This window comes from Carcharhinus amblyrhynchos, unplaced genomic scaffold (assembly GCF_965287045.1).
Source record: "Carcharhinus amblyrhynchos unplaced genomic scaffold, sCarAmb.v2.hapA chromosome_275, whole genome shotgun sequence".
NCBI lineage: Eukaryota > Metazoa > Chordata > Chondrichthyes > Carcharhiniformes > Carcharhinidae > Carcharhinus > Carcharhinus amblyrhynchos.
In genome coordinates, this window is record NW_027650015.1 from 5,001 (window position 1) to 17,270 (window position 12,270).

General features: G+C 56.7%; 1 protein-coding gene across 1 annotated transcript in view; it reads right to left on the minus strand.

The window, feature by feature from the left end:
- Positions 1-12,270, minus strand: part of LOC145338974 (unconventional myosin-If-like) — a gene marked incomplete at its 3' end in the record, with an annotated part of 17,224 nt that extends 4,954 nt beyond the window's left edge. Inside the window, exons 1-4 of the mRNA XM_080183386.1 lie at positions 12,161-12,270; positions 8,195-8,332; positions 1,200-1,289; positions 304-398 (exon numbers count right to left, since the gene is read on the minus strand). Coding sequence (XP_080039512.1) covers positions 304-332 — 29 coding nt within the window. The remainder of the gene's footprint in view (positions 1-303; positions 399-1,199; positions 1,290-8,194; positions 8,333-12,160) is intronic.

Below are 12,270 nucleotides of genomic sequence, written 5' to 3' on the forward strand. Positions count from 1 at the left end.
GAGTGAGTGAGTGAGTGAGTGAGTGAGTGAGGGAGGGAGGGAGGGAGGGAGGGAGGGAGGAGTGAGTGAGTGAGTGAGTGAGTGAGTGAGTGAGGGAGTGAGTGAGGGAGTGAGGTAGGGAGGGAGTGAGTGAGTGAGGTAGGAGTGAGGTAGGGAGTGAGTGAGTGAGGTAGGGAGTGAGGGAGGGAGGGAAGGAGTGGGGGAAGGAATGAGTGAGTGAGGTAGGAGTGAGGTAGGGAGTGAGGTAGGGAGTGAGGTAGGGAGTGAGGTAGAGTGAGGTATAGGGAGTGAGGTTGGCCGTACCTGATGATGACACATTGGTATCTCACCATCGATGATCATGTTGCGATACATGTTGTCAGCCAGAGCGTAGATATGGGGGGGTTCTCGTACTGAGCCTGGAAATAAACAGGGAAAATCCCGTTACAGACAGGGAGACTCCCGTTACAGACAGGGAGACTCCCGTTACAGACAGGGAGACTCCCGTTACACAGGCCCGGAGACGTCAGTTCCACAGGCCTGGGACACCTCTATTACTCAGGCCTGGACACCTCGCTTACAGAGGCCCTGATACCTCGGTTACGCAGGCCCTGATACCTCGGTTACGCAGGCCCTGATACCTCGGTTACGCAGACCCTGATCCATGGTTACGCAGGCCCAGATACCTCAGTTACGCAGGACTGGGACACCTCGGTTACGCAGGCCCGGGACACCTCGGTTACGCAGGCCTGGATACCTCGGTTACGCAGGCCCGGATACCTCGGTTACGCAGGCCCGGATACCTCGGTTACGCAGGCCCGGATACCTCGGTTACGCAGGCCCAGATACCTCGGTTACGCAGGCCCGGATACCTCGGTTACGCAGGCCTGGATACCTCGGTTACGGCAGATTTTGAATTTGATAGAAAGAATATCTGGAATTAAGAATCTCCCGATGTCGGAAAAACCCATCCGGTTCCCCTTTAGGGAAGGAAATCTGCCGTCCTTACCCCGGTCTGGCCTACATGGGACTCCAGAGAGACACGGAGCAATGGGGGCGACTCTCAACCGCCCCTCCAAGGGGCAACTAGGGATGGGGAATAAACACTGACCCAGCCAGTGACACCCGTGCCCTGTGAAAGTATGACGAATATACCACCCAGTCTCAGTTACACTGGGCAGGAAACAAGACGTTATCACAGGCTAATCGACCGTGCTTACTGCGCCCTGGTAAAGTTCCACCTCTCGGTCGGTAAAGTACGGCATTTGTTTGAAGGGATTCACAGAGATGAGCACAGGGCCAATGTAAGTCTGAGTATCGGGAGTAAAGATACGATAACGGGATTAGCAATAACTTTCCAATCGGGAGAGAGCCCCAGTGTGTGTCACAGAGTGAGAGACCCGTCCTCCTGTACCCCAGTGTTATACACAGACAGACCCGTCCCCCTGTACCCCAGTGTTATACACAGACAGACCCGTCCCCCTGTACCCCAGTGTTATACACAGACAGACCCGTCCCCCTGTACCCCAGTGTTATACACAGACAGACCCGTCCCCCTGTACCCCAGTGTTATACACAGACAGACCCGTCCCCCTGTACCCCAGTGTTATACAGAGACAGACCCGTCCCCCTGTACCCCAGTGTTATACAGAGACAGACCCGTCCCCCTGTACCCCAGTGTTATACAGTGACAGACCCGTCCCCCTGTACCCCAGTGTTATACAGCGACAGACCCGTCCCCCTGTACCCCAGTGTTATACACAGACAGACCCGTCCCCCAGTACCCCAGTGTTATACAGTGACAGACCCGTCCCCCTGTACCCCAGTGTTATACACAGACAGACCCGTCCCCCTGTACCCCAGTGTTATACAGAGACAGACCCGTCCCCCTGTACCCCAGTGTTATACAGAGACAGACCCGTCCCCCTGTACCCCAGTGTTATACAGTGACAGACCCGTCCCCCTGTACCCCAGTGTTATACAGCGACAGACCCGTCCCCCTGTACCCCAGTGTTATACACAGACAGACCCGTCCCCCTGTACCCCAGTGTTATACAGTGACAGACCCGTCCCCCTGTACCCCAGTGTTATACACAGACAGACCCGTCCCCCTGTACCCCAGTGTTATACAGAGACAGACCCGTCCCCACCAGTACTGTACCCCAGTGTTATACAGAGACAGACCCGTCCCCACCAGTACTGTACCCCAGTGTTATACAGAGACAGACCCATCCCCACCAGTACTGTACCCCAGTGTTATACAGTGACAGACCCGTCCCCACCAGTACTGTACCCCAGTGTTATACAGTGACAGACTCGTCCCCCTGTACCCCAGTGTTATACAGTGACAGACCCATCCCCCTGTACCCCAGTGTTATACAGTGACAGACCCGTCCCCACCAGTACTGTACCCCAGTGTTATACAGAGACAGACCCGTCCCCACCAGTACTGTACCCCAGTGTTATACAGAGACAGACCCGTCCCCACCAGTACTGTACCCCAGTGTTATACAGAGACAGACCCGTCCCCCTGTACCCCAGTGTTATACAGCGACAGACCCGTCCCCACCAGTACTGTACCCCAGTGTTATACAGCGACAGACCCGTCCCCCTGTACCCCAGTGTTATACAGAGACAGACCCGTCCCCACCAGTACTGTACCCCAGTGTTATACAGCGACAGACCCGTCCCCCTGTACCCCAGTGTTATATAGCGACAGACCCATCCCCCTGTACCCCAGTGTTATACAGCGACAGACCCGTCCCCCTGTACCCCAGTGTTATACAGTGACAGACCCGTCCCCCTGTACCCCAGTGTTATACAGTGACAGACCCATCCCCCTGTACCCCAGTGTTATACAGTGACAGACCCGTCCCCCTGTACCCCAGTGTTATACAGCGACAGACCCGTCCCCACCAGTACTGTACCCCAGTGTTATACAGAGACAGACCCGTCCCCACCAGTACTGTACCCCAGTGTTATGCAGAGACAGACCCGTCCCCACCAGTACTGTGCCCCATTGTTATACAGGGACAGACCCGTCCCCACCAGTACTGTACCCCAGTGTTATACAGAGACAGACCCGTCCCCCTGTACCCCAGTGTTATACAGAGACAGACCCGTCCCCACCAGTACTGTACCCCAGTGTTATACAGCAACAGACCCGTCCCCCTGTACCCCAGTGTTATACAGCGACAGACCTGTCCCCCTGTACCCCAGTGTTATACAGCGACAGACCCGTCCCCCTGTACCCCAGTGTTATACAGCGACAGACCCGTCCCCCTGTACCCCAGTGTTACACAGTGACAGACCCGTCCCCCTGTACCCCAGTGTTATACAGTGACAGACCCGTCCCCCTGTACCCCAGTGTTATACAGTGACAGACCCGTCCCCACCAGTACTGTACCCCAGTGTTATACAGAGACAGACCCGTCCCCACCAGTACTGTACCCCAGTGTTATACAGAGACAGACCCGTCCCCCTGTACCCCAGTGTTATACAGCGACAGACCCGTCCCCACCAGTACTGTACCCCAGTGTTATACAGCGACAGACCCGTCCCCCTGTACCCCAGTGTTATACAGCGACAGACCCGTCCCCACCAGTACTGTACCCCAGTGTTATACAGAGACAGACCCGTCCCCACCAGTACTGTACCCCAGTGTTATACAGCGACAGACCCGTCCCCCTGTACCCCAGTGTTATACAGAGACAGACTGGTCCCCACCAGTACTGTACCCCAGTGTTATACAGAGACAGACCCGTCCCCACCAGTACTGTACCCCAGTGTTACACAGAGACAGACCCGTCCCCACCAGTACTGTACCCCAGTGTTACACAGAGACAGACCCGTCCCCACCAGTACTGTACCCCAGTGTTACACAGAGACAGACCCGTCCCCCTGTACCCCAGTGTTACACAGCGACAGACCCGTCCCCCTGTACGCCAGTGTTATACAGAGACAGACCCGTCCCCCTGTACCCCAGTGTTATACAGCGACAGACCCGTCCCCCTGTGCCCCAGTGTCACACAGAGACAGACCCGTCCCCCTGTACCCCAGTGTTACACAGCGACAGACCCGTCCCCCTGTACCCCAGTGTTATACAGCGACAGACCCGTCCCCACCAGTACTGTACCCCACTGTTATACAGTGACAGACCCGTCCCCACCAGTACTGTACCCCAGTGTTATACAGAGACAGACCCGTCACCACCAGCACTGTACCCCAGTGTTATACAGAGACAGACCCGTCCCCCTGTACCCCAGTGTTATACAGCGACAGGCCCGTCCCCCTGTACCCCAGTGTTATACAGAGACAGACCCGTCCCCCTGTACCCCAGTGTTATACAGCGACAGACCCGACCCCCTGTACCCCAGTGTTATACAGAGACAGACCCGTCCCCCTGTACCCCAGTGTTATACAGAGACAGACCCGTCCCCCTGTACCCCAATGTTATACAGCGACAGACCCGTCCCCCCGTACCCCAGTGTTATACAGCGACAGACCCGTCCCCCTGTACCCCAGTGTTATACAGTGACAGACCCGTCCCCACCAGTACTGTACCCCAGTGTTATACAGAGACAGACCCGTCCCCACCAGTACTGTACCCCAGTGTTATACAGAGACAGACCCGTCCCCCTGTACCCCAGTGTTATACAGCGACAGACCCGTCCCCCTGTACCCCAGTGTCACACAGAGACAGACCCGTCCCCCTGTACCCCAGTGTTACACAGTGACAGACCCGTCCCCCTGTACCCCAGTGTTATACAGCGACAGACCCGTCCCCACCAGTACTGTACCCCAGTGTTATACAGCGACAGACCCGTCCCCCTGTACCCCAGTGTTATACAGTGACAGACCCATCCCCACCAGTACTGTACCCCAGTGTTATACAGCGACAGACCCGTCCCCCTGTACCCCAGTGTTACACAGTGACAGACCCGTCCCCCTGTACCCCAGTGTTATACAGAGACAGACCTGTCCCCACCAGTACTGTACCCCAGTGTTATACAGAGACAGACCCGTCCCCCTGTACCCCAGTGTTATACAGAGACAGACCCGTCCCCCTGTACCCCAGTGTTATACAGAGACAGACCCGTCCCCCTGTACCCCAGTGTTATACAGAGACAGACCCGTCCCCCTGTACCCCAGTGTTATACAGTGACAGACCCGTCCCCACCAGTACTGTACCCCAGTGTTATACAGAGACAGACCCGTCCCCACCAGTACTGTACCCCAGTGTTATACAGCGACAGACTCGTCCCCACCAGTACTGTACCCCAGTGTTATACAGCGACAGACCCGTCCCCCTGTACCCCAGTGTTATACAGTGACAGACCCGTCCCCACCAGTACTGTACCCCAGTGTTATACAGCGACAGACCCGTCCCCCTGTACCCCAGTGTTATACAGCGACAGACCCGTCCCCCTGTACCCCAGTGTTATACAGTGACAGACCCAACCCCCTGTACCCCAGTGTTATACAGCGACAGACCCGTCCCCACCAGTACTGTACCCCAGTGTTATACAGAGACAGACCCGTCCCCACCAGTACTGTACCCCAGTGTTATACAGAGACAGACCCGTCCCCACCAGTACTGTACCCCAGTGTTATACAGCGACAGACCCGTCCCCCTGTACCCCAGTGTTATACAGAGACAGACCCGTCCCCACCAGTACTGTACCCCAGTGTTATACAGCGACAGACCCGTCCCCCTGTACCCCAGTGTTATACAGTGACAGACCCGTCCCCACCAGTACTGTACCCCAGTGTTATACAGAGACAGACCCGTCCCCCTGTACCCCAGTGTTATACAGCGACAGACCCGTCCCCCTGTACCCCAGTGTTATACAGAGACAGACCCGTCCCCCTGTACCCCAGTGTTATACAGCGACAGACCCGTCCCCCTGTACCCCAGTGTTATACAGTGACAGACCCGTCCCCCTGTACCCCAGTGTTATACAGTGACAGACCCGTCCCCACCAGTACTGTACCCCAGTGTTATACAGCGACAGACCCGTCCCCCTGTACCCCAGTGTTATACAGAGACAGACCCGTCCCCCTGTACCCCAGTGTTATACAGTGACAGACCCATCCCCCTGTACCCCAGTGTTATACAGCGACAGACCCGTCCCCACCAGTACTGTACCCCAGTGTTATACAGAGACAGACCCGTCCCCACCAGTACTGTACCCCAGTGTTATACAGCGACAGACCCGTCCCCCTGTACCCCAGTGTTATACAGAGACAGACCCGTCCCCACCAGTACTGTACCCCAGTGTTATACAGAGACAGACCCGTCCCCACCAGTACTGTACCCCAGTGTTACACAGAGACAGACCCGTCCCCCTGTACCCCAGTGTTACACAGCGACAGACCCGTCCCCCTGTACGCCAGTGTTATACAGAGACAGACCCGTCCCCCTGTACCCCAGTGTTATACAGCGACTGACCCGTCCCCCTGTACCCCAGTGTCACACAGAGACAGACCCGTCCCCCTGTACCCCAGTGTTACACAGCGACAGACCCGTCCCCCTGTACCCCAGTGTTATACAGCGACAGACCCGTCCCCACCAGTACTGTACCCCATTGTTATACAGCGACAGACCCGTCCCCACCAGTACTGTACCCCAGTGTTATACAGCGACAGACCCGTCCCCACCAGTACTGTACCCCAGTGTTATACAGTGACAGACCCGTCCCCACCAGTACTGTACCCCAGTGTTATACAGAGACAGACCCGTCCCCACCAGTACTGTACCCCAGTGTTATACAGAGACAGACCCGTCCCCCTGTACCCCAGTGTTATACAGAGACAGACCCGTCCCCCTGTACCCCAGTGTTATACAGAGACAGACCCGTCCCCACCAGTACTGTACCCCAGTGTTATACAGAGACAGACCCGTCCCCACCAGTACTGTACCCCAGTGTTATACAGAGACAGACCCGTCCCCCTGTACCCCAGTGTTATACAGCGACAGACCCGTCCCCCTGTACCCCAGTGTTATACAGAGACAGACCCGTCCCCCTGTACCCCAGTGTTATACAGCGACAGACCCGTCCCCCTGTACCCCAGTGTTATACAGAGACAGACCCGTCCCCCTGTACCCCAGTGTTATACAGAGACAGACCCGTCCCCCTGTACCCCAATGTTATACAGCGACAGACCCGTCCCCCCGTACCCCAGTGTTATACAGAGACAGACCCGTCCCCACCAGTACTGTACCCCAGTGTTATACAGTGACAGACCCGTCCCCACCAGTACTGTACCCCAGTGTTATACAGTGACAGACCCGTCCCCACCAGTACTGTACCCCAGTGTTATACAGTGACAGACCCGTCTCCACCAGTACTGTACCCCAGTGTTATACAGAGACAGACCCGTCCCCACCAGTACTGTACCCCAGTGTTATACAGTGACAGACCCGTCTCCACCAGTACTGTACCCCAGTGTTATACAGCGACAGACCCGTCCCCACCAGTACTGTACCCCAGTGTTATACAGAGACAGACCCGTCCCCACCAGTACTGTACCCCAGTGTTACACAGAGACAGACCCGTCCCCCTGTACCCCAGTGTTATACAGCGACAGACCCGTCCCCACCAGTACTGTACCCCAGTGTTATACAGTGACAGACCCGTCCCCCTGTACCCCAGTGTTATACAGCGACAGACCCGTCCCCACCAGTACTGTACCCCAGTGTTATACAGTGACAGACCCGTCCCCCTGTACCCCAGTGTTATACAGAGACAGACCCGTCCCCACCAGTACTGTACCCCAGTGTTATACAGCGACAGACCCGTCCCCACCAGTACTGTACCCCAGTGTTATACAGTGATAGACCCGTCCCCACCAGTACTGTACCCCAGTGTTATACAGTGACAGACCCGTCCCCCTGTACCCCAGTGTTATACAGAGACAGACCCGTCCCCCCCAGTACTGTACCCCAGTGTTATACAGAGACAGACCCGTCCCCACCAGTACTGTACCCCAGTGTTATACAGTGACAGACCCGTCCCCCCCAGTACTGTACCCCAGTGTTATACAGAGACAGACCCGTCCCCACCAGTACTGTACCCCAGTGTTACACAGAGACAGACCCGTCCCCACCAGTACTGTACCCCAGTGTTATACAGAGACAGTGCGTTTGCACCCCCCCCACTCCCCCCACTCCCACCCCCCCCGGCCCAGCTCAGAGTTGGCGGGCGAAGGATACGAAGATGTAATCGTCCATGTAGCGCTTGCGGAGATTCTCCACGATGGCTTCCTCGCTGATCTTCGATAAGAGAACCATGTCGTCCACTCCACTCTGCTTGACGTTCTGCGCCTGCCAATGGTAACGCTCCTTACTGCCCTGTGGGAACACACGGACCAATCACCAAACCTCGCCACGACGCCCTGCATTGGAGTAGAACCCGCGCCCTCCTCCGGAGGGGTGGGGAGGCTATTCTGCCCCTCCAGCCCTGCTACCCCCCCACCCCCACCCCCATCAGGGTCTCCCCGATCCCCCCGTTTCACTCACGTTGACCTCTGACCCTCACGGCGAGGAGTGGTCAGAGTTTGAGGACGAGGGACTGAGGGGAGGGGAGATTTCCTCACCCAGAGGGTGGGGAACTCCCTCCCACCGAAAGTAGTCCAGGCCAAAACCTGGTGGGATTTGGGGAAGGGATTGGATGTCGCTCTGGGGTCTAAAGGGATGGAGGGGTACGGGGTGGGGGGCAGGGCGGAGGTGGGGGGGGGGTCGGGGGTGAGAAATGATGGATAAGGATATTGAATTTGATTTCTTAATCGGTTTACGTTAACTCCGCAATGAAGTTACGGTGAAAATCCCTCAGTCGTCACACTACAGTGCAGCAAGAGGCCATTCGAACCTTCGAGTCTGTGCCGCACTGTGGGGAGGGTCGGTGCTGAGGGAGCGCCGCACTGTGGGGAGGGTCGGTGCCGAGGGAGCGCCGCACTGTGGGGAGGGTCGGTGCCGAGGGAGCGCCGCACTGCGGGAGGGTCGGTGCCGAGGGAGCGCCGCACTGTGGGGAGGGTCGGTACCGAGGGAGCGCCGTACTGTGGGGAGGGTCGGTGCTGAGGGAGCGCCGCACTGTGGGAGGGTCGGTGCCGAGGGAGCGCCGCACTGTGGGGAGGGTCGGTACCGAGGGAGCGCCGTACTGTGGGGAGGGTCGGTGCTGAGGGAGCGCCGCACTGTGGGGAGGGTCGGTGCCGAGGGAGCGCCGCACTGTGGGGAGGGTCGGTGCTGAGGGAGCGCCGCACTGTGGGGAGGGTCGGTGCCGAGGGAGCGCCGCACTGTGGGGAGGGTCGGTGCCGAGGGAGCGCCGCACTGTGGGGAGGGTCGGTGCCGAGGGAGCGCCGCACTGTGGGGAGGGTCGGTGCCGAGGGAGCGCCGCACTGTGGGGAGGGTCGGTGCTGAGGGAGCCCCGCACTGTGGGGAGGGTCGGTGCTGAGGGAGCCCCGCACTGTGGGGAGGGTCGGTGCTGAGGGAGCGCCGCACTGTGGGGAGGGTCGGTGCTGAGGGAGCACCCTGGATAAGTAGCTCAGTGACAACACCACACCACTACCACCTCTCCTTTATTGGCTATGAAGTGAATTGGAATGTGCTGGGAATGAGGAAGGCGCTATAGGAATGCGAGTCTGTCTTTCCTGTTCTTCCGAAGCTCTGACTGTGGGAAAAGTCGGGACATGTCAGGGGCGATCTTGAGAGGTGATTACAACACCGAGATTGCGCGCGCTCTCTGCCCTGGGCCTGTGTGAGGGTGCTGACACACACTGGAATGTCCACACCCTGCTCTGGGTCAGACTGTGTACTCAGAGAGAGAGAGAGAGAGAGAGAGACAGAGACAGACAGAGAGACAGAGACAGAGAGAGACAGAGAGACAGAGAGAGACAGAGAGAGAGAGAGAGACAGAGAGACAGAGAGAGAGAGACAGAGAGAGAGAGAGAGAGAGAGAGGGAGAGACAGACTGTCTCTCTCTCTCTGTCTGTCTCTCCCTCTCTCTCTCTGTCTCTGTCTCTCTCTCTCTCTCTCTCTCTCTGTCTCTCTGTCTCTGCCTGTCTCTGTCTCTGTCTCTCTCTCTGAGACAGAGACAGACAGAGACAGAGAGACAGAGACAGAGACACAGAGAGAGAGACACAGAGAGAGAGACACAGAGAGAGAGACACAGAGAGAGAGAGAGAGACAGAGACAGAGACAGAGACAGAGACAGAGAGAGACAGAGACAGAGACAGAGAGAGACAGAGACAGAGACAGAGACAGAGACAGAGACAGAGAGAGACAGAGACAGAGACAGAGAGACAGACACAGACAGAGAGAGAGAGACAGAGACAGAGAGAGAGAGACAGAGAAAGACAGAGAGAGAAAGACAGAGAGAGAGTGTGTGGGGGTGTCTGGAGTCACGTGCAGGAGAACAAATGGGGGAAGGAATTGATACGTCTGGGGTTCAGGTCTCCACCCCCTCCCCTCTCCGGACTCCCCCCCCCCCCCCCCCTCCGCCCCCCACCCTGGGCTCCCCCCACCGTTCCTCAGTGAATTTGGGGTTCTCTGCCTCGGAGTATAGAAGGCTGAGGCCGGCAGGGGGAGCGGGGCCCGGATTGAGGGGTGTAGTATGATGGCTGGGGGGTGGGGGGGAAGGTGTAGGGAGGGGGGTGTGGGTCGGGAGCAGCCGTTCCCCTGGAGCGAGGGGGTTAATCCCGAGAGGAGGGGGCAGAGTTTCCGGGTGAGGGGCAGGGAGGGGATTGGAGGAAAGGCTCGTAATGTCGTAACGCTCGAGGCGATTGGCCGATCCAGGGGGATTTGCGTTGGGCTGTGGGAACCAAGAATGGGCAGTGGCACAGTGGGTTAGCACCGCTGCCTCACAGCCACAGGGACCCGGGTTCGATTCCCCGCTCGGGTCACTGTCTGTGTGGAGCCTGCACATTCTCCCCGTGTCTGCGTGGGTTTCCTCCGGGTGCTCCGGTTTCCTCCCACAGTCCAAAAGATGTGTAGGTTAGGGGGATTGGCCGTGCCAAATTGTCCCTTAGTGTCCAAAGATGTGTAGGTTAGGGTGGATTGGCCGTGCTAAATTGCCCCTTAGTGTCCAAAGATGTGTAGGTTAGGGTGGATTGGCCATGCTAAATTGTCCCTTAGTGTCCAAAGATGTGTGGGTTAGGGTGGATTGGCCATGCTAAATTGTCCCTTAGTGTCCAAAGATGTGTGGGTTAGGGTGGATTGGCCATGCTAAATTGTCCCTTAGTGTCCAAAGATGTGTGGGTTAGGGTGGATTGGCCATGCTAAATTGTCCCTTAGTGTCCAAAGATGTGTGGGTTAGGGTGGATTGGCCATGCTAAATTGTCCCTTAGTGTCCAAAGATGTGTAGGTTAGGGGGATTGGCCATGCAAAATTGCCCCTTAGTGTCCAAAGATGTGCGGGTTAGGGTGGATTGGCCATGCTAAATTGCCCCTTAGTGTCCAAAGATGTGTAGGTTAGGGTGGGTTGGCTGTGCTAAATTGTCCCTTAGTGTCCAAAGATGTGTAGGTTAGGGTGGATTGGCCATGTTAAATTGTCCCTTAGTGTCCAAAGATGTGTAGGTTAGGGGGATTGGCCATGCAAAATTGCCCCTTAGTGTCCAAAGATGTGCGGGTTAGGGTGGATTGGCTGTGCTAAATTGTCCCTTAGTGTCTAAATATTGGCGGGTTGAGACTCAAAGGACGGGACAGGCTCCGATGGGCAGAATGGCCTGACCCTCCCTCAGACACGAACACTCTTGTGGGATCCCAGTTTACCAGCCACAGGATTAGTTACGAGACGTGCACAAGTTGTGAGAATTGGAAGGGGGCTGGCAGAAAGTGTGGGGGGAGGTAAATGGGGAGTTCAAACCCCACAGGAGCGTTAACTTCACACCCATTGGCAACAAGTGGGGGCTCAATAATGGAAAAAGGATGAAAAAGGTTATCTGATTTTTTTTAAAAAACGCACACAGACAAAAGACAAAGTGCGGAGCGAAATTTGAGATTACTTTGTCAACTCCTGACCCTTGTTTCGATCAAAGTTTTGCAGAAACTTCTTCCTGGTTTTGCAGTTGTGTCCCTGAGTCACAAGGTAAGCGATTTTAGTGGGGGGGGTTTTTTTTTTCCTTTTCCCTCCCCTTCTCCCTGAGTCAGGGATCGACCCGTCTTCAGGGACCAAAGCACAACTTACCATCGTCCCGGGAGGTAAACTCCTGTCTTGTCCCCGAGCCTCGCCTGCTGGTTTCAAAGTGTTGTCCTTGCTATGAAGGGAAGTGATTTCCAGAGGCCATAGGGTGGGTG